General features: G+C 34.5%; 2 protein-coding genes across 2 annotated transcripts; both read left to right on the top strand.

Moving 5' to 3' along the window:
* Positions 1 to 147: 147 nt before the first annotated feature.
* On the top strand, positions 148 to 7,711 carry LOC147410132 (calmodulin-like). Its single transcript, XM_086432363.1, has 4 exons — positions 148 to 422; positions 5,354 to 5,511; positions 6,638 to 6,718; positions 7,433 to 7,711. The coding sequence occupies exons 1-4, from the start codon at positions 347 to 349 to the stop codon at positions 7,565 to 7,567; spliced, it is 450 nt and encodes a 149-aa protein (XP_086288489.1). The 5' UTR covers positions 148 to 346; the 3' UTR covers positions 7,568 to 7,711.
* Positions 7,712 to 18,908: 11,197 nt separating this feature from the next.
* Positions 18,909 to 20,507, top strand: LOC147410131 (putative clathrin assembly protein At1g25240). The gene has a single exon (XM_086432362.1). The coding sequence runs from the start codon at positions 19,016 to 19,018 to the stop codon at positions 20,324 to 20,326; it is 1,311 nt and encodes a 436-aa protein (XP_086288488.1). The 5' UTR covers positions 18,909 to 19,015; the 3' UTR covers positions 20,327 to 20,507.
* The last annotated feature ends 1,832 nt before the right edge of the window (positions 20,508 to 22,339 follow it).

Here is a 22,339-nt window from a genome sequence, read left to right as displayed (position 1 = left end):
TGCTATTTTTTATTTTAAAAAATGATTTATGTATAAGCATCTACCTATCTCCAATAATTTAAAACTATATGATCAGTGCATTGCGTTTCCAAACCTTGGGCTAGCATCAAACCCGTTCTCGAAAGGCGAAAAATTGATTTTTTTTTTTTTTTTTGGGATCGGATCCTGAACAACCAGATCGGGTCAGTACTTGAAAAATGACAGATCCGATCGGGTATAGGTATCAGGATGCCTACAATTAGGGACGAAGCCGTTTGAAGGGAGTTGCGACACAAAACAATCCAAAATCTTTCACACTTTTCGTTGATTTTGTTGTTTGTTTCTTCGGGAGAGAAGACGAAAAAAAATGGCGGAACAGCTAACAGAAGAGCAGATTTCCGAGTTCAAGGAAGCTTTCAGCCTCTTTGACAAGGACGGAGATGGTAGATCTCTCTCTCTCCGTGTGTTTATGTGTTTCTTCTCCTCATTTGATCTTTGATTCTCGTTTTGTTCATGTTGAAACCCACCGTAGAAAGTTGATATCTTTCGATTTCTAGGGCTTCAAGCTTTGATTATCCGTGCAGAACTATGTTGATTCAAATGAAAAATGTTGAGATCTTTTTTTTTTCCCGGAATTTTATGGAAAATGCTTGCGATTTGTTGATTTTAAATTTCGAGCTTCGATATTTATTATTTATTTATTTTTTTGGTCTGCATTCGAATCTAGGTCAAATGATGTTTTGGTTTTTTACGTGTATTCTTGCTTTGGTGATGTGTTCTTTGGTTGATGCATTGAGAAGTTTCTGACTTGGACTGATAACTGAGATTCTGTATCTGAAATAAGTGAATGAAGGATCCATATTTCCTTTTTTTTTCCTTTTGTGTGTGTGTGTCTCCATTTCATTTTTTGTACTTTCTTCCAATGATATGGAAGATGATTTGGTGCTAGTCTACCAATTTCTCTGCATAAGATGGTTTCATTTGAGAAAAATTGTAGTGAGGAGAATCAATAAAAAAAAAATTGTAGTGAGGATTTGTGTTGTTGTTTTAAGGGCTTTGTTTTTTTTTTTTTTCTTTCTTTCTTCATTTCTATATTTTCTAAAGTTAGAGTTTGTTAAGACCCAAACGGGTGGTTCAAAAATACATAGCTGTTAATGGAGTGGAAAGTTTAAGTCTTAACCTAAGGGTCATATCATATCCCTACACTTCAAGGTCGACGCCCTCGTTGGCCCGCTTTATGATGAACTCCCCAGGCCCTTGGCCTTCTTTTCAAGTAAAAGGTATCCCTTTTTCTTTTTTCCCTAAGTCACCCCTTCCCAGACTAATCACAGTGGCCTACCATGGCGGACCCCTTCCATATCCCATACTATAGTAAGACCCAAACCGGTGATCCAAAAATACCTAGGCGTTAATGGAGTGGATAGTTTAAGTCTTAACCTTAGGGTCATATCATACCTTAGGGTCTATATTTTCTACATTTTTTTGTTTATTTGTGAGAGATCAAGAATCCATTAAGAACCCTCTAATCCTTTCAAGTACCGAACCCATAAACTTTATTTTCTTGATTTTTTTTCAAGAATTCTTAATTTTTTGAAATCTTGATTCTTAATTCTTACTTCTTGAGTATTTATTCTTGATTCTTTTGAAACCTACAAGCCTCAACCCTTAATCCTTTCTCTATTCTCTTAACCTTTAATCATTACCTATAAAGCTTAACCTTTAACCTTCTTCTCTACCCTACAATAATTGCTATCAAATTTCATTTTGCCTTTGGGGTTTATCCTATCCTAGCCCAAATGCTTACTCAAAATTCTAAACCAAATTCTCTAACCCCTCTTTTTATTTATTTATTTATTTCTTTTTTATATCTTCTTCCTTCATTGTCTAGCATCACATATCCCGTATTGTCCCCTACTCTCTTCTGAAACTCCTTTCCATATCCCATATTATAGAGGAGCCCTTTTTTTTTTCCAGAACCCGTATGTTGAATAATTCTTATTTATTAGATTTTTTAGTCATTTTACCTTTTTAGTCGTTTCCTCTTTTAGTCTTTGTAATTTTAAGTTAAAACCCAATTAGGGTGAATAATAATTTAATTTTTCTCTCCATCGTTTTCTAACTTGGTATAAGAGCCTACCCTATCGACATCTTCTCATGCTATAAACTTAATCTCTTCTACAGTGGAGTTGCTGTTTCTAGTTTATTTGTAGTTGTTGAGCCATCGATGGCCATTAAACTATCCTCAGCAACCTGTGGCAACAGCCTTGTGGCTGTTTGACATTGTTTGTCATCCACGACAGCAACAGAAGTGTTGTTTGACTTCCACGACAGCAGCAGTAGTGCTGTGAATTCCGCAACAACTGCAGAGGTGCAGTTGGGTCTTGCGATCATTGCAGAAGAGAGGTTGGGTGGCCACGGTCCCTGTAGAGGTGCATTTGAGGCTTGAGACCACTGCAGGGGTGCAGTTTGAGTAGTTTCAATCATTGCAGAGGTGCAGTTAGGATAGTAGTCTAGTTATCTGGAGGTTATGACACTCCAAACTCTGTTGTTTGGTGGTTGCAAGACCTGTGATCACAACAACTTTGTTGGTTGAAGACTACAGCAACCTCAGAATTTTTTTTTTTTTTTTTCTGACCTCCCTTCAAACCAAACCACGTAAATTTTCTTGATGGCCTCCGAGACATCTTCTTCCTCGATCACCAATAATAGTAATGGATTGGGAGGTCCTCCCTCTCACACAACCGACTTTCCAAGCATCCAAATCACCACCGTGAAATTAGATGGTCCTAATTACCTTCTTTGGACTCGATCGGTTGAAGTATTTATTGGTGGAAAATGGAAGATCGACTATCTCACAGGAGCGGAAAAACAACCGACACTACTTATCCCCAATGGTTTGCTAATGACTCTAAGGTTTGTTATTGGCTAGTTACATCTATGCAATCACACATTGCGGCTGGGTTTATGTTTTCCAAGACAGCTAAACAGATATGGGACTCTGCAAAGAATATCTACTCACAACGTCAAAACAATGTCCGGATCTTTAACTTGGAGCGTGAGATTTCCTGTCTTTCGCAAGGTGACTCTTCAGTTACCTCCTATATATCCCAGCTCCGTGCTCGATGGGAAGAGTTGACCTTCTATTCCTCATCCTATGCTTGGAAGGACTCCATTAATGAGGCATTATATGCATCAATTCTAGATAAGAATCGAGTCTTTCAGTTTCTTGCTGGGTTCTGGGATGAGTTTAAGTATGTGAGAGTTCACTTAATGGGTATGAATCATTTTCCGTCCCTATAGACTGCATATTCTTATGTCTTGGCTGATGAGAGTCGTCGCGCAGCTGTCCTACCTCATTCGACAGGAGACCACTCAGCTATGCTTGCTCGCCTACCTTCTCCATAGCCTTCTAGTAGGTCTCTGCTTACCCATTAGCGATATAAGTGTGATCATTGTAGAAAGTTGGGTCACGTGAAGGCTCGTTGTTATGCACTTCATGGTCGTCCTAATCAGCAACTTCAACAGTCTCAACGATCTTCAGGTCATGTAGTCCCTTATTTATTTATTTTTCCATACTTGCCTCCCCGTGTCATGAATCCTGGAAGTGGGGTTGGCTCTGATACAAAATGTTAAGATCCAAATTAATGTTCCAAAATACCCAGGTGTTAATGGAGTGGAAAGTTTAAGTCTTAACCTAAGGATCATAATAGAGTTTCACATAAAAAATAGTCTCCTCATTTGCAATTTCCTTTTAGCTGTAATAATTCTATGATAAACTTGTCAGCCCTTTGCATCAATTGTGTTTTTTAGTCATATTGAACTAATATAAACATATTGAACCCATTTAATGCTTTACAAATTTGAACCAGTGCCTTATGAGGACTGTTTTTAGTTCTTCAAGACCCGTCTAAGGCCCACCCCACCCCTTAGCGTTAGTATCTATAGCATTTTAGCATTGATGCTCATGCTTTGGATTTTTTTTTTCTACAAGCTAACGTCATGTGCAAATAACATAAACCAAGGGACCTTAACTTGAATGTGAGCAGTTACTTCATCTATAACTAGACCAAACAAAATGTTAGGAGGTGGCTTTAAGAGATTATTTTCATATGTTTTTCAGTTCCTCTGAAGACTCGAAACATAGGTCTTTTATCCTTTTTCTTTATGGGAAAATGCACAATGAAGATCATTAATACTCAATTTTATGCTTTTGATATTTTGCATAAAAGCTACTTATGTTTGTCATACATATTGATGATGACGAGTGTATGGTATATATTTCACGGACCTTGTTGCCTTGGTATTATTGTGGGTACAAATTGAAGTTCTTGTTGTTTAATTAGCATGTGAGTAGAGTTGCTTTGAATATAATGGATTTAATTGAGTAATTCCTCTTGTTTCACTTTAGACCTTCTATTGGTACTTTTTATTTATTTATGTTTCTTGGCTTTTTTGTCTTTATACCTTTAGAAGCAAGGTTCCTTGGCACGTGTTGTGGTTCTTACTAGCTATATTAAGAATAAATTGAGTTTTTACAAATTTAGTCCAAAATATGAACATTTCTAAAAAAAATAATATGTTGGGACAGTTTGAGCTGTTGATAGAGAACATTTTGGAATACAAGATGATTTGGAAGCTCTTCAACAGGTGTCAAGATTTCCTTATTACTTGCCTTCAATTTATTAGTAATGGGTTCAATAGTCACCTGTTTTTCGTGATTCACACAGGATTGCCACTTGTATCAGCTGTATCACTCGGATAAGACTCTAGTTTGAGTAACCATCTTATTCAATGTGCAGATGAAATTATATAGTTTATTTATTTTGCATCAACAAATAACATATAGAGCTAACCAGTGTGGGCCTTTACTAGTATATGACATGTATAAATTTGTATTTTTCCCTCAATATTAAATCAAATTTATGTATCTTCTAGATATTTTTTCCTTGAGTTTGAGGATCTTTAAATATTAGTGGTTAGGGTATCACTGCATCTCATGCATATCTTGTACAAGGTGAATCTCTGTCGCCACCAGTTTATCCTGCAAGGCATGAAACCACATGATTCTCCATTGATTATGATGAATCGAATGTTAATTATAGTTCATGTTGTAATCATTTAGTAAAACAATATTCACATTTCTGAAAGTTATGTCAAAGAGAGTACATTGCTGATGGTGCATAAATTTTGTTATTCCTATTACATTACAAGATGCAATTATTCATTAGTTTGCGAAGTTTTTGTAAGCTGAGACAAAACTTCATTGTTTTGTGCATTCAGTTCCTCCATTTATCATTACTCCATTCATTCCCTTATAGGTTTGCATTCTTCATCTGATGTGCTATTAATAGTATTCTCATGCTGATATGCATAGGCTGTATTACTACCAAAGAATTGGGTACCGTGATGAGATCTCTGGGGCAAAATCCAACTGAAGCTGAACTTCAAGACATGATCAATGAGGTCGATGCTGACCAAAATGGAACTATTGATTTCCCCGAGTTCTTGAATTTGATGGCAAGGAAAATGAAGGTGAGTTAAATTCTCCTCACACATGCTGGACATATCAAGATTGGAATGTTTTTTACTTCATGAGATTCATTTTGTAAGATGCATATCAATGTTTTCTTGATGCACTTTGTTCAAGTTTATCAAGTTTTGAGACTTAAAAAATAAAGTTTAAAGTAATCTATTTAACCATTCATTCTCTCATGTTGATTCGTTGGATTTAGTCTTGTCCAACAATGGTTTTGAATAATTTGGAGGAGGCTTTGATGATGTTGATGCTTGTATTTTGAAGACTCATGCTTCAATAGAATTTATTCCTTTACATAGAATAATGGCTGAACAGGATTTTGTAATGATCACAAATAGTTTGTGTAAATCCCTGATGCCAGTATCATTGAAGTTTGCTGACAGGCAAATCCTATGTTTTGAATATATTAATCAAGAGATATTCTATTGCCACCCCAACTTTTGCTAATGCCACCCCAATTCATATTTAAATACCAAAGAATTAGCAGACATCTTGGTGTGGCGTTAGCAAAATTTGGTGTGGTAATAGAAGTTCTCTTAGTTAAACACTATAGAGTTTTTTTGAAGCTGAACCTGGGCGAATAGTGTGCCATGGCTTATATGTAGGAGATTGATTCTATCTTCCTTTTGAATTACCAAAACCTTCTTTTAGTGCAACGAACAAAATTATTTGCTTGTGCAGTTCTACAAAAGAAAACTATAAGTTATTATATATGCAATAGCATCATTTTCATTTCAATCTATTAGGATTATTTTGTGCCATTCGTTTTTCATTTTATTCATATGGAAGTCTCTAATTAAATTGCACCCTTGTAATTTCTGGTTATCTAATCCTTGAGTTCAGACTTTTATCTTTACAGATCCTTTATTGTTCCTATTATAATGATTATTAATAAACATGAGTTCAAAAGTTAATAATCACATCTTTTGTGTTTCTGAATGCTATTTTCTTCTGTATCTTTTGATTAACTCGGGATTTGGGAATATGATATGTGTTTTCCCGCTTGAATATAGGAGTTTTAATGATCATTCTATGGTGGGACATCATGAAAATAATGATCCCCCCCTATTTTTCCTACTAATACATGTATCATCCTAAAATTCTCGATTTTCTACTTTAAAGGACACTGATTCTGAGGAGGAACTGAAAGAAGCTTTCAAGGTCTTCGACAAGGACCAAAATGGTTTCATCTCTGCTGCAGAGGTAAGTCTGTATTAAGATTCTTCTTTTTCTATTCTATTCTATTCTTCATTTGTTTATATAGTCAAGGAACCCTTGTGGGACTTCTTTTCCCCCTCCAATTCTTAAAAGTTAGTAGTTTTGTGTTGAGTTAATATGAAGTAGTCCTACATGCCATGGCAAAAAAACCAGTATGGAGAGGGGAAGGGTACTGAGCCCTTCATATTGAGTCAATCCAGTCTGCTTACACTACCAAAATTAGACCCACCCTGTTAACAAGTGCCCTAAGGTACATGTTAAGAGGCATTAAATACACCTTCAACATTTATTTCCTACCCAAAATGCCCTAAAAATGTTGTCCTACCAAAAACACTATCAAATGCTCATTTCCAAGGTGTATTTAATGCATCTTAACATGTGCCCTTAGGTCACACGTTAACAAAAATTGGTCCTACTTGATGAGGAGAGGTGGTCTGTATCTGCATGGGATTATTCTTCATGTCCGATCACACTTCCAATCCCTAGCAAGTATAGATTTGCACTCATATGAACTGATTTTCTCATTATTCACGATGGAGATGATTGGGTTTTAGTGGCTCCCATGTCTGACACATTGGATTTTACAACTTCCTGCTTTCTTCTATTACTGTTTTTATTTTGTCAACTTTCTGTCTCTGCTGGAGGAGACTTGAATTCTCACTCATTTGTATGTATTGGGCATTGGAAACCAACTAACAGCTTCGGCATGTTATGACGAATCTGGGAGAGAAATTGACTGATGAAGAAGTGGAGGAGATGATTCGTGAAGCGGATGTAGACGGAGATGGTCAGGTCAACTATGAGGAGTTTGTGAGGATGATGCTTTCTAAGTAAACAAGGTTGATGGTTGGGTGTGGTGGCATTACACATTGTGAGTACTTAAATAAAACAGAAAAAAGGATCTTGAAGTATAATTTGTAGGATTATAATGTTCATTTGTTTTTTTGTTTTTTGTTTTTTATAAATCTTATTCGAGCTTGTACTATTGTTTCCAAGACTTGTTTGGCTCATTCTTATCCGGAGGATGATCTATAGCAATCCATAACATGGTTTTAAATCTCGTCCAAGATTGAGATGACTCGGGTGAGTCATCCAAGGTTTGGATGCAATTACGAATCGTCTATCGCGTTGACTTGGTTAATATCCGAGATCATTTGTGAAACATCAAGAGTTTATGAAAGCTTAGTTGAGTCAACTGGGTTATGTATTTCTTAATATAAAATAATTTATTTTTTAATGTGTTAAGCATTTATTATTTGAGAGCTTCTATTGGCACACCAACTCTTATAACACACTGATCCCTTTCAAATTAAATTGACACCAACTTTTACTTTTTAACATCCCAATCGCTTTGGTCATGAAGATTATTGTGTTACAAGTAAAAGTTGGCTTGTCAATAGAATCTCTCTTATTATTTATATAAATATTGTTAGTATGAATCATCCGTTCTACTTTATAATAATAAAAATAAGAATTATTTATATGTATAAAAATATACTAATAATTTTTTGAACTGTGATAATATGATGCCTCGGACTACATAAGAAAAAGATTTATAATACTACGTATCCTGAGGCAACTGATCTACGGTTTTGTTATGAGGATGTAGGGAGTGTTAGTCAGAAGGGGGCGTCATACTATCACGACTATTTTTTGTGTGTGGCTCCGATGTCGACAACAAATTTCACAAATCTATCTTGAGATTAGTGAAAAGAGATCGCAAATGACTTTATTGATTTAATCAAAATGATAGTACAAATCTCAATATTTTTCCTCTGATAAACAATCAAGTACAAAAATAAAGATGACATGTCTAGCTTTCTTCTCTTCGGACTTCGCGTGTGATCGGTTGAAAAGATTGTTTTGACGGTGACTTTGTTTTTACTTGATCTTTTGTAGAAGCTTTTGTAGATTTTCTTATCTTCGGATTTCACGCTATATCGAAATTTAATATAAGGTTAGTTTATATGTATATTTGAAGAACAAGTGTAAGGTTATGCAATTATAAAAGGAGTCTTCATAAACTGTGAAATCATCCATAAAGACTTCTATGATATATTAATATAATATGAAAATATGCTAAACATACACATTTGAAAAGTGGCTGGGGCGTTGCAAAGGCCAAATGGCATGCGACGATATGCAAAAGTCCCAAATGGGCATGTAAAAGTCATCTTTTCTTGATCCTTTGGAGCAATTGCAATCTGAAAATAACCTGAATAACCATCAAAGAAACAATAGTAAGAATGACCAGCTAACCTTTCAAGCATTTGATCAATAAAATGTAAAGAAAAGTGATTTTTGCGGGTTACAACATTTAATTTTCTATAATTTATACAAACCCGCCACCTATTCTAAACACGGGTAATAACAAACTCATCATTCTGATTTTTCACAACAGTTATTCAATCTTTTTAGGAATTACTTGAACCGAGCTAACCCAATTGCTATCCGAAAGATAAATCACTCAAACTTCAAGAAGTTTGAGGATCTCCTTCTTCACTACATCCATCATGGGCGGGTTCAATCTTCTTTACGGTTGACAGGAAGGTTTTGCTCCCTTTTCAAGTAAGATACGATGCATGCATGTAGACAGGCTAATTCCTTTAATATCTGCAATTGTTCAACCAATAGCTATCTTATACTCCTTAAGGACCTGCACAAGTTTTTCTTCTTACGGTATACTAAGTTTACTAGAGATGATCACTGGTAATATTCCTCCGTCTCCAAGGAACACGTACTTGAGGTGACTGGGGAAAGATTTCAAATTCGGAATAAGGGCCTGGAAAAAAGAGGGTAAAAGTCTCTTGTTAGAAATTGGTAATGTAATATCAGGAATGTTACCTGACTGTTGTAACTTTGAAAATTCATTCAACGCTGTAACAATTTCTTGCAAATCAATACTAAGGCTAACTCCTCATTCTCTTTCTCAAGATGCTTACTAATGGCTATTTCCAATCCATCTTTTCCATCAAGTTAAAAAACTTCCTATGCTAAAGAATCAATCATATCAATAGAATAAATAGGATTATCATCACTAGGATATTTCATGGCTTCATCAATATTAAACTTAACGATTTCACCATCAAATTCCATGGTAAGTGTGTCACTATGAACATCTATCTTAGTCTTGGATGTCTTTAAGAATTTATTAACAAAATAAAAGTAATTTGATTACCATTCTCCATATCAAGCACATAGAAATCATCAAGGAAAATTAAATCATTAACTTGCACAAGAACATCCTCAACTACACTTTTAGGATATGTATTGGATCTATCAGCCAATTGAATCACAACACCAGTTTTATTCAAAGGTTCAAGTTTCAAAGAAGCATATATAAAATATGGCATGACATTGATAAAAGCTTTTAAATCTAGCATGGCCTTCTTAGATCTAATGTTACCTATCGTACAATGGATAATAAACATACTTGAATCTTTGCACTTCGCTAGGAATTTTCTTTGAATAACTGTAGAAACATTCTTCCCTACTCTCACCTTCTCACATTCTTTAAGTTTCTATTTTCTCTTAATTGTACATAGTTCTTTTAGGAATTTAGCATAATGAGGTACTTATTTAATAACATCTAAAAGTGGAATATTTACTTCGCATCTACGAAAAGTCTCATATAAATATTTATTTTGCTCATCTTTTCTAAATTCTACTAAAGCCTGAGGAAAAGGAGGTACTAGTTTATAATCATAAAAAGACGGAAACTTACGTTTAGGTACATCATCGTCATTGGAAACGTTCTTGTCTACAATGACGTTTTTCTCCTTCTCTTGCTTTGACGATGTCGGGGCTGCCTTTACTGGAATCTCAACTTCTTTATCACTTCTCCAAACGATTGCACTTGCATTTTTTCTTGGATTTGTTACTGTTTCAGAGGATAATTTTCTTGAACTTTGTGTCTCTAATCGACTAATTATGATTGCTATCTGGCCCATCTGATTGTCTAAACTTTGAATACTGGCCTTGGCCTCTTGTTGAAATTGTTTCGTCTCCTATTGAAATTGTAAGCTGTTAGTGGTAAGAGACTTAACAATATCTTCTAAAGACATACTAGAATTAAAAGTTTGGCCCGGTTGTTGTCTAGGGGGGTATGGTTGTTTATATTGCTGACAACTTGGGCGATTTTGAGTCGCGGGCTGATTTATTTGTGGATTTCCATAACTAAGGTTGGGGTGATCCCTCCATCTCGGGTTATACGTGCTTGAATAGGGATCATGCTTTCTTTGCGGTTGTCTAAGAAAACCACCCGTTGCATTCACTAGCTCAATTGGCTCTTCTTGAAGAGTTGGGAACATATCGGTTGGATGTCCTACTATCGAACAAATCCCACATGCCTTCGCTGTTTGCATATTACCTATAGCCATTTGACGAACAAGAGAAGTTATACTCACAATTTATTTTTTAAGGAAGGAAATATTTACCTCATTAACATGCTTAGATGGAGGGTCAAGCCTAGTACCAAATTGTTGAGAATTGACCGCCATATTTGCAATCAAGTTTTTCGTGGTCTCGGGAGTTTTATCCACCAAAGCTCTTCCACTAGCAACATCAATCATGCTCTTATCAGTGGATAGAAGGCCCTCATAGAAATACTAGATAAGTAGCTGCTCACTAATTTAATGATGGGGGCATCATACACATAATTTCTTGAAACGTTCCTAGTATTCGTGTAGGGACTCTCCGTTGTGCTGCCTTACAGTACAAATTTCTTTTCGAATGTTGGTCACTTTTGAAGATGGAAAATATTTTTTCAAAAACATCTTCATTTCATTCCATGCGGTAATACTCCCGGAAGGTAAATAATAGAGTCAATCCTTAGCCTAATCCTTCAAAGAAAACGGAAAAGCTCTTAATTTAATTTGCTCTTCAGTCACCCCCATGAATTTCATACTCGTGCATACCACATGAAGCTCCTTTAGATGCTTGTGAGGATCTTCACTTGTAAGGCCATGAAAAGTGGGTAAGAGATGTATTAGTACAAATTTTAATTCAAAAGTAGTAGTAGTATCTAAAGTAGGGAACGTTATGCATAAGGGTTATTGATTCAAATCAAGGGTGACAAGCTTTTCCAAAGTTCGATTTCCAGCCATGACTTTCTCCTCTTCTAAATCAAAATCGCTAGCAAATAGGAAATTAAAAGCTAGATCATTCTTTTCAGAATTTCTTCGAACTTTTCTCCTTAATCTGTGCAAAGTTCTTTTTATTTCTGGATTGCACTGCAAATCACCTTGATTAACAGATCGAGTTACAGTCATAAACAATCAAGGAAACTCTAATAAACCATGAAAAACAAATCAAGAAAAATTTAGAGTAATGAAAATAAATAAAAATTTTACGCTAAAACACAAACAATTAAAGTAATTTTTTTTCACGAAAATTTCAAGAACGAAATAAGGATAACAAAAAACACAAAAATCAACTAAAATCACTCCCTGACAATGGCACCAAAATTTGGTGTGCTATCGCAAGCAACCAAAAATAAAACCTATACTCCTAAAAATACATGTAGTGGTGCAAGTAAGGATCGTTTCCACAGAGAGTATCTAACTTAATTTTATGTTACGTGAACAAGGAGGGGGGTTCGAGGATAATGAAAATAATTTTAAGAAAAACAACTAAGGAACAATTCAAATTGAAATATCGAAATCAATCAAAAGAACAAATCTTGGTCTAAGTTAACATCCACCATAAGAATTTTACAACTGATCATTGATGCAAGTATATATCAATTCACAATTTGAATATTCACTGATGAAACTATTTTTCTATCTTTCCTTAGTTGTAGTTAAATAGAAAATAGGCGATTTAATTAACCCTAACTACTAAATAACACAAGACAAACGCTAAAGATTTAATCTAGTAGTAGTCTTAAGAATTAGAGAGATCGATGAAGTTAAACAATACAAGCACAAGTGATTGCATTTAATTTAGTCGAGCGTTCTTCCTTAGATCTAATAATTTCTGACACAGCAAATCATTAAATCTTAGTTACTTCACAAATTAGAGTGATCAAATAATTACGGATTTGATATCTAACCTAGCAGTAGATTGTAATGAATAATAAGCTAGTAGGCCTCCTAGTAATTAAACGAGACAATCATGAAAATAGGTACAGAAGAACATTCAATACTCAAATTATAAATTGAACAATAAAAATCAATTAGATCTCACAGTTTTATTGATTCCCAGGCTTCCGTTTCCTTCGACCAATTATAAAAGTTTACCTATACAAGGCCATGATGAAAACTCAAAGGAGAAATTAGAGTAGAGGGGGGAGAGAGATGTTCCCTTAATCTCTTAATTTTTTCTTTCTTCTACACGTTATTTTTCCTTCTTAGAAGCTTACAAAATCTTTTAAAAATATTCTAAATCTTATCCTAAAATAACAATATCCAAATTTGACTAATTAAGAAAAAATATTAAAAATAAAATAAAGTCATAATATAATTAGGAAAGTAGTGTTTTCAACTAGAAATTTCGTGCACTAGATCTGGAGACTTCCAAAAATAAATCGCGTCAAATCTGTGTATTAGAATTGCAGCTAAGGGATGTTCCAGTACGTCAACAGTGCAGATGCAGTAACTTCAAGTTCGATTTAGACCTTGATGCAGCTAGTATCTTTCAAAACTCAAAACATAAAAGTTGTAGATCTTTTTCTTAAAATTTTATAACATCTTGAATCATCTCAATTGGAGTTCGAATGAGAGTTATGCCTAGATTACGAAGCAATGTCGAAACTGTCCAAAATCGCCCAAATTAGCTTCGTTTTGCACTTAACGCCTCAATTTGCATCCTAAATTAAAATAAAAGAATAATGAGTACATTTAGACCCAAATAAGTATAAAAAACTACACATTAAGGGAGAAAATTTTGACAATTTGCATTTTCATCAGGAGAGCTTCTGTCTTTTGAGAGAAAGTGATATAAATCCCTCTAAATGAGAGAGGCTTTGATATTTATAGACTTAAGGATAATTTAACTTCCCAATTATACCTTGATTTAAAGAGTTTTGATTGATTTATTTAAAAAGCTAAATTTGTCCAAATCTGATTTTAAAGATTTTATGGATTGTTAGGGGCCAAATTTATTTATTTGGGTGTGGAATGCGACATTTAATATGTGGATCATTTAACTTTGTTTTAGATCATGAGCTTTATCTATGACAGCCCAAACCCAAACCATATAAGGTCCATCTCAATCAATGGGTCCTAATTAAAATGTTTAGGCCCAAGTTTGAGTTTAAGAATTTTTTGATAATTTAAAGAGTTGCTTGCAAGGTCTGTTTAAATTTTTTATGACTACAATTGACTTTAAAAATTGGGACGAGACTAAGATCGCACACTTCGACCCTACAAAAGTTTCTCAATGTGCAACAAAGTAAGTCAAGAGGTCATAAAGTTTCGAACACACCACCAAAGGGAGCAAGTCCCTGTAATTAATTTTACCATGAGACAACCCTTGAGAATTATCATTCAAAAACTTTACCAACTAAGCTAATTGGTATTTGTAAAAACAATAATTACATAAGACAGAACCAAAAAGAATAAAAAAATTAAAAGATTGAAAATGCTATAATCAATAACTTCTTTTTGGAATGATTTCTTGATTACAAAATGGATATTAACAAACTTGATAATGACACAATCAGAAGACCTCCAAGATATTATCCATGAGATACACGTTACAAAGATGTTGAACAATGAAGGATTTAAGTCATTAATTTAAAAATTATCGTCATCCTCGATGTAAAAGAGAAATAAGAAAAGTTGAAGTCCATGGATATCTAGCCTAGTCCAAAGTAGTTATTTTTATGTAATTGAGTAGTTATGCCACTTGTCATTATTTAGACAAGATGGTTATTTCCATGTAATTTAGTAGTTATATGCCACTTGTCATTGTTTAGACAAGATGGTTATTTTCCTTAACATGTGTCTACATATAGACATGTTAGTTGTAATAACTTCTATGTTAGCAACTCTATAAATATATAAGATATTCTTTGAATTGCTTTAAGTTAACGGACATCCAAGACTTCTCTTTCCATATCTGTGTTTACTTCTTGTCTTAAATGTTGTAATACCTTTTTATTTTCCTTATGTTTACTTCTGGCCTTTTACTCACTCAAACAAAGTATGTTATTGATTTACTCAAAAAGGCTAATTTACTTGAATTCAAACCTCTTCCGACTCTAATAGTTGTTAGTCACAAGTTAATCAAAGAAGGGACCTTGTTTCATGATCCAACTCTCTATCGCTCCCTTGTTGGTGCACTATAGTATTTGACTTTACACGTCCCGATCTTGTTCATAGTGTCAACTCTGTTTGCCAACATATGCACCAACCCACTAATAAGCATTTTCAAGTACTCAAACGAATTTTAAGATATGTTAAAGGTACTCTTCATTTTGGATTACGCTTTTATGCTAATAGTCCAATTCGCCTTCTTAGTTATTAGGATTCAAATTAGATTGGTTGCCCAGGTGCATAATGATCCACTACTTGTTATGCTATCTTTTTGGGTTGCAATCTTATATCATGGAGTGCGAAGAAACAACTCACCATTTCCCATTCAAGTGCGGAAGCTAAATATCGATCTCTTGCTACTACCAGAGTGGAAATGACTTGGAAAACGTATCTCTTTCAAGATTTGGGTATTTTTCTCCGCTCAACACCAATAGCACTTTGTGACAACAAAAGTGCTATATGTTTAGTCTCAAATTCGGGAATTTCATCATCTCAAACACGTCTATAATATTTCAATTATTTTGAAAGTCTTTTCACTCAATAGTTAATTTGTAAGACTCAGGATCCAATACGGTGCCCCGTTCCTATAAAATGAGATAGATGTCTACGTGGGCATGTTTTAGTTGGTATTTAAAACATCTGGGTCTTCTACTAAAGCTGTTCATGCAGTCTAAGGTGTTTGAATTCCAATAAAATGTACCACGTGACCACCTAATAATTTTATAGGAATAGGACACTGTTCTGGAAGGCGACTTAATTTGTAAACAATTTGAAACATAAAATGGAAGATATGTCTATGGAGATCTGCCAGTGGTCCTTCTAAGGTGAGATAGGGTCGACTTTTCCAACACTTAAGCTCCATTAAAAAAAAAAAAAAAAAAAGAGTAAGATCTTAGTCAACGAAGAAAAATATTTATACTTTTGTCCTTTGTTTTTTAAATTGCGTGTTCTCGGCAACGTTGAAATGTATTAATTTTCAATACATACCCACTCCCACCACACGCCAAGCTAAAAATAAATACATAGCTTATCCTTTATAGTGGTCAATGTAAGAGTATAGTGAAATGAAGCATTATGGACCATTTTTTTAGGACTGACAATGGATCAGATAATATCGAAATCCAATTTGTTCAATTTTGATAGTTTAGGAATTGGATTTCGGTTAGGAATAAATCATCAAATATGATAAATCATTATATCCATTTTGGTTCAATATGTCTCAAACTAATAATAAACGAGGACACAGTAACAACAAAAAAGCCTCATCCCAAAGATTTGAGACCAATTAAATGAAGTTTGTCCCTTCATTTTATTCTATCCTGAGCCAAGTCTTTTATTAGTAAAAATGAGTTTATGTTTGTTCTTACTTATTTTCATTTACGTTCTTTTATATTTTCTTTTTCATTCTTCTTGTATGTTCAAGTTGAATATTTTTTTTTATTGAGGCACAAAACATGTGCAAATTATAGGCAATTCTGTCGAATCAAGTAAATTTCTTGTATTATTTATTTTCTCTGTTTCAATCTTCGTAATTTATCAATCTCGATCAGTTGAAAAGAGCTTTTCTGCAACAAATTCTTCAATAGTATCATATGAATTGGAGTGTTCTAAGTAGACTTAATTTATTAACATGGTTTTTCTTGACCGCTTGATGTTCAGTTCCTTAGTATAATTGATCTTACTAATACTCTAATAGAATTTTTCATTTTAACATCATTATTGTGTTTCTATCAAAAACACTCTAGCAGTGCACCTTCACTTTCGATTATGTCCAAACTTGCTCTTCATAAGTATATATTAAACAAAAATCTGATCCAATAAGTTTTCAGATTGGATTGACTCTTATAAAATTGATTTTCCCATGGATCCCAATCAAGTCAAGTGAAATCCCAATCTTTTCGAGTTTGACGTCCGTTGAGTTCTACTTGCGTGAAATACAAGTTAGATTGGACAAAACTTCGAGACACCCCTATATTTTCAACTAATTACATGTCCTATTTTACTCCCTCCAATTTTTGCCCACCACCGCCTTCAATATTTTACTGTTGACATTGCCTCTTGACTGGGCCCTCCCTCATAGACTAATTGAAAATGACCTAAATATCTTTTTTCTTCAATTTTTAACCTAAAACCTCTGAACTTCTCCTTAAAATCATTCATCTTCGAACTCTTCAACTGTACCACTAACCATAATTTGCACTCTTTAAAAAAAAAAAAAAAAAAAAATCCTGGCTCCGGCCCTGGCTGATTGGGAAAGGTGTCGCCAGATTCATAATTAAAATCTCAAATATCAGTCAATGGCCTGGACCAAGTGACAAGAAATAGGGATGTTCCTTACGACGTGAGGACCACAACTTGTAATTGTAGGCCTCATATCTACACACATGAAACGTTTTAAAATATTGTCCACAACTTTTCTTTCTTAGTTGGATGGAAAATTTTAATTAACTCCACCAAGTAATTGCCCTCTGGCACATTGTTATTGTTATTGACCCCTCATCAATGAGTATTGACCTAATAAATTAACCTTATTTATGATTTATGACCATTGAAAGCAACCATTTTTCATTGGAGATTTCTAATTATTTGTATTTTCTCTGACCAGTCAAAGTCCGCCTTGAAAATTACCAATCAAGCTGATTTTTTTTTCTTGTAGAATCATCTCTGCCAAAAAATTCATCGACAAAAAAAAAATAATAAAAATAATTGAATAAATAAGAACTTTTTTTCCAGATCCCATTACATGCCTTAGTGGTTAAGAGCTTAAATTTGAGGAGTTGCAAGAAATCTAGGGCCTGTGTGGATACACCTCTCAGCACAAGAGTAAAAGTTCAATCTCTTTCAGTAAGAGCAAAAAACCTTTTCGCAGAAGAGAAAATTCTTAGAGCTTCTCAACAAAGAACAAAAAATATCTTTCTGCAAACGTTTACTAACTCCCCGCAGGAGCAGAAGTCGTCAAGAAACTTTATCCAAATGCAGTGTAGGTTTTTTTATATATTAATTTAGGTACTTAACGTTTAGTATTAGAGCCAACCCCATGTATTGAGTTCCAGTTACGAAAAGGGCAACCTGGGAAGGTTATGGTTTATAGGAAAAACCTTGAGAAAAGTCTTGATCCACCATTGAAAAATCACCAATCAAGATGATTTTTGTCTTATAAATGGAATTTTGAAAAAAGTACATAAAAAAATGCAATTAATTGAATAGGTTTTTTTTCATATCTTGTTAAATGCCTAAGTGGTTAAGGGCCTAAATTTGATGGGTTCCAATAAGTCTTAAGTTTTTTGTTGTATTGGTTTAGAGGTACTTAACATTTTGTATTAGAGCCAACCTATGTCTAATGTTCGAATCATGGAAAAGGCTACGATTTACGGGAAAAACCCTGCGAAAAGACTTGAGAATTGTTCGAGGGCTACGAGCTACAGGAAGAAAATCCTAGGAAAAATCCCGAGAAGCATCCCACCCAGAGTGAAAGTCTTCGTGGATAGACTGCAAAGCGTGGTGGTTTGTTACGTCCATAGATGGTTAAAGACTTAAATCTGGTCTAGAACAGAGTTTTTTGAAAAATCAACATTTAATCCCTAATTTTTGTAGCAAATACATGCACCAAATTTTTTCTGACTTACCTCTAATTTTTTTCCAAAATTTTCCCAAATTTATCAGAATTAACGCAACTGAAACCCTTCAAATAATTGCCCAATCCGAATTTGATTAAATCAAGAAAATGTGGTTTGGTGGGCCTTGAAAAAAACAAAAAGACAAAAAACAAAAAAGAGTGCCAAGTGGCATTTTGTAGTTGAAACTTTTTCAAACGGGTCAAATTGTCAACAGAAAAAACTACTATTGACAAAGTCCACTCTCCAAAACCAGGGGTTCCAAACAGATTTTCTTATTTCCAAAAGACAAAACAGATCAAATACAAAAACAGAAAAAATTAAAAAAAAAAAAAAGAAAAAAAAAAAAGGTCTAACATTTGGCCGGCTAACATGCCTTTTTTGTTTTGGCTTCCAAGTAAAATGATGAGATGTTGAAGATAAAGAAGAAAAAGGAAGCAAATCAGAGGCTAAAAAACACTTCCAAGAAGAAGAAAGAATTTTCATCAAAGATGGACTTATGGAGAAGAGCTTCAGCTGTTCTTAAAGACAAAAATAGTATAATTCTTGCAAAATTTGCAAGAAGAACAGCTTTTCGAAATCCAGATCTCGAAGAAGCAATCATCAAAGCCACGAGCCATGACGAATTCAAAGTCGATTACAAGAACGCACAACGGGTTTTCGCTTGGGTTCGAACTTCCCCAACAACCCTCAAATCTCTTCTATTGGCTCTTTCGTTTCGTATGGAGAAGACTCGATATTGGGTCGTCGCACTCAAGGGTCTAATGCTAATGCATGGGATCTTCTGTTGTAGAATTCCCGCTGTTCGGAAGATCGGACGGCTCCCTTTCGATCTATCAAACTTCAATGATGGTCATATCAAGTCTCCAAGAATATGGGGATTTAGCGCATTCGTTCGTGCCTACTTTGCTTTCCTAGATCAGCGATCGGTCTTCGATGCATTTGAAGAAGAGAAAGATAATAAGGAGAACTTGAATTCGATGGTGAAAGTGCTCGGGGACTTGCAAAGATCACAAACTTTGCTTGATTTGTTACTTCAAATAAGGCCTTACGCCGATGAAATGGACGTAGTTTTGATTCTCGAGGCAATGGATTGCATTATCATTGAGATCTTCGATGTTTATAGCAGAATTTGCAATGGGATTGCAAAAGTTTTAATTGGGATTTACGGAGCTAATCAATCAGAGGCAGAAATGGCGCTCCTTGTTCTACACAAGGCTGCCTCACAAGGAGATGAGCTCTCATCGTATTTCGACTTTTGTAGGGACATTGGAGTTTTAAACGCATCTGAATTCCCAAGAGTTGAGGTGATCCCCGAAGAAGATATTCGTGATTTGGAGCAAATTATAGATGGGATTTCTAAGAAAAGGGACATGGGTTCTTTCTACGAGGAAAAATCGATACAAGTGAAAGAGATTCAATTGATCGAGGAACAGAAGGATTCGATGAGTTTATCAAAAACAATTATTACTGAGAATTGGGTGGTTTTTGACGATGAATTCAAAGGCGATGGAGGGAGAAAAAGCTTTTCTACTGTAGAAAAAATAAACCATGAAGATCCTTTTGCTGCTTCTCTTAGTGTTCCTCCTCTTTTATTATATCATTATAACGACGATTTTACAAATTCGAATGGTTTAATGCAGTTGGAACCGTATTGCTATCCACTTCAAGGAACTTTTCCAGCCAATGAAAACCAAAGAAATCTGATTCTATCTCTTTGAACACACAGATTTTTCATTTTTCATTTTTTTTTTCTCTTTGTTTTTAGATAATATTTTGTGGGCATTATGTAATTTATCGAAAAAAGGGTTGAATTTGTGGAGGAAGTCGAACTCAAAGATTAGATCTTGTACCAAGTATCACAATTATAATGATTCTTATGACTTCCCTTCTTTCTTATAATTTCAAATATGTTTGTTTTGATTCAAATTTTTTTTATTTTTTTTTATCATTATCGTCAAGCATCATACTCGAACCGCCTAATACTGCTAGCTCAATTATCATTGAAGTCCCCTGGCTTCTATTGGTTTGTGTATGAGTGAAATTTTGTTGAAAGAAGGCTCAAATTTGAAACATCAACTTTGTTGTAACCTATCAAATGGCATCAGAGCCATCACCACATCTTCGTTGGGGCCCCTAAAATAAGGGTACTAGAGTAAAAGCCAACACAGTGTACCATTTATGCACGCTCATATCAATTGGTATCAGAATGAAAATTTGGCAGACTTAACAAAGGATATGGCTTTGATCTGCAAGAAGATAGATCAAAACTGAATGTGATCATCGATGAAGCTTAGGTGAGCTACTATCGAGCTCGATCGTAACTCTAGACCAAAAGCTTGATTGGCCAGATGGCCTCATTCCAAGAGCAAAAATCATTAACAAACAATGATCTTAAAAATCAGGCAGTGCGAACCAAGGTTTAAAATCTAGTTTTCAGGCAATAATTTGATTAGGAGAAAACTCAAAATGGTTTCAACCGAAATATTCTGAAACATTTTGATATATTTCAAAACATTCCCAAAAGATTCAAAGTTTTGGGTCAATATGTTGTGTCAATTAAGCCAAAATCAACATATTGATATATTTCAAAACATTCCCAAAAGATTCAAAGTTTTGGGTCAATATTTCGTGTCAATTAAGCCAAAATCAAAATGTTGCGTTAAAATATTCCAAAGCCGCACAAACTTTTTTGACCAGCATAGTTATGAAAAAATGGTCACCCAAGGTGCTAAGCCTTGCTTTCACTATAGCTGTTATCTAAGAAGCAGCTATTCAATTTCATCTGAGCTCAATTTGATAGTCTTTGCTGAAATGGATGAACAAAGACAATAGGGTCTCTACTCCAAATGTGATAAAAAAATAAAAAAAATTCAGGCTGAAAAACGTTGCAAGGCTCATCATATCTCATTATTAGAAAGGGTTTGATTCACATTAGAGTAGAGCCATGATGTGAGAAGAGTTGCAGAAGAGCATATGGAGTGGTGGCAAGACCCAAAGAAGGTGAACCAAAAGATAAAATGCACCTTAGCTTTCAACAGCATAACTTCACGAGTAATTAGCAAAAAATATATATATCTATTTGAATACCAATTCAGAAAGCTAAGGATGAACACTAAAATTGGGAACAATGACAAGTTTATTAGAAAGGTTTAGAAGATCGTTACTAATTATTATAAGATTAGTACGAAATTTTTCAGTACCATGAACCTTAGTGCCAATACATTTTTCTTAACTTGAAAGATTTGATAACTATTTAAAAAAAAAAAAAATTTGTATGAAAACCTCCATAGATAAAGAAGTAATCTCTGAGATTATTGTTGGCAGAAGCCGTTGAACATTGCTTGAAAAACCAAGCATAAATATCTGCACATTGGAGCAGTTCAAATTGCCATAAAAAACCTTAACTAGAAAACATCTAGGAACAAGTATCTTGCTTACACAACAAGATCGAAGGCATTTAGACTACTACAATCAGTCTCTTCTGTTAAGTATAGTAGCAGCTAAGCTAAGCAATGGAGTTGTTTTCTCTACGAGCACATCAGAGTTATAGAAACAAAGATTATGAGTAAAGCATCTATTCAGAGGATTTTGAATCAGATTATGAATTCAGCACCGACGAGGAAACATGTAGATCTAGAGATTTTTGCTCACAGAAAAGTAAATCCAGGATTTCACAAAATCTTGGATGACCAATAGCACGAAGCCTAATGAGGGTCATTTTGTAATTTAGT

Source organism: Akebia trifoliata, chromosome 2 (assembly GCF_017979445.1).
Source record: "Akebia trifoliata isolate Shusen 1 chromosome 2, ASM1797944v1, whole genome shotgun sequence".
In the NCBI taxonomy this organism is placed as follows: Eukaryota; Viridiplantae; Streptophyta; class Magnoliopsida; order Ranunculales; family Lardizabalaceae; genus Akebia; species Akebia trifoliata.
Note: the sequence above shows the minus strand (reverse complement) of the source record. Positions and strands in the feature narration are given on the sequence as shown.

What these genes read in the sequence shown, in the direction of transcription:
- LOC147410132 (XM_086432363.1), top strand. Translation starts at nt 347, where the DNA reads ATGGCGGAACAGCTAACAGAAGAGCAGATTTCCGAGTTCAAGGAAGCT. An exon ending in CTTTGACAAGGACGGAGATG is followed by an intron (nt 423 to 5,353) that starts GTAGATCTCTCT and finishes TGATATGCATAG; the next exon opens with GCTGTATTACTACCAAAGAA. An exon ending in GTTTCATCTCTGCTGCAGAG is followed by an intron (nt 6,719 to 7,432) that starts GTAAGTCTGTAT and finishes ACCAACTAACAG; the next exon opens with CTTCGGCATGTTATGACGAA.
- LOC147410131 (XM_086432362.1), top strand. Translation starts at nt 19,016, where the DNA reads ATGTTGAAGATAAAGAAGAAAAAGGAAGCAAATCAGAGGCTAAAAAAC.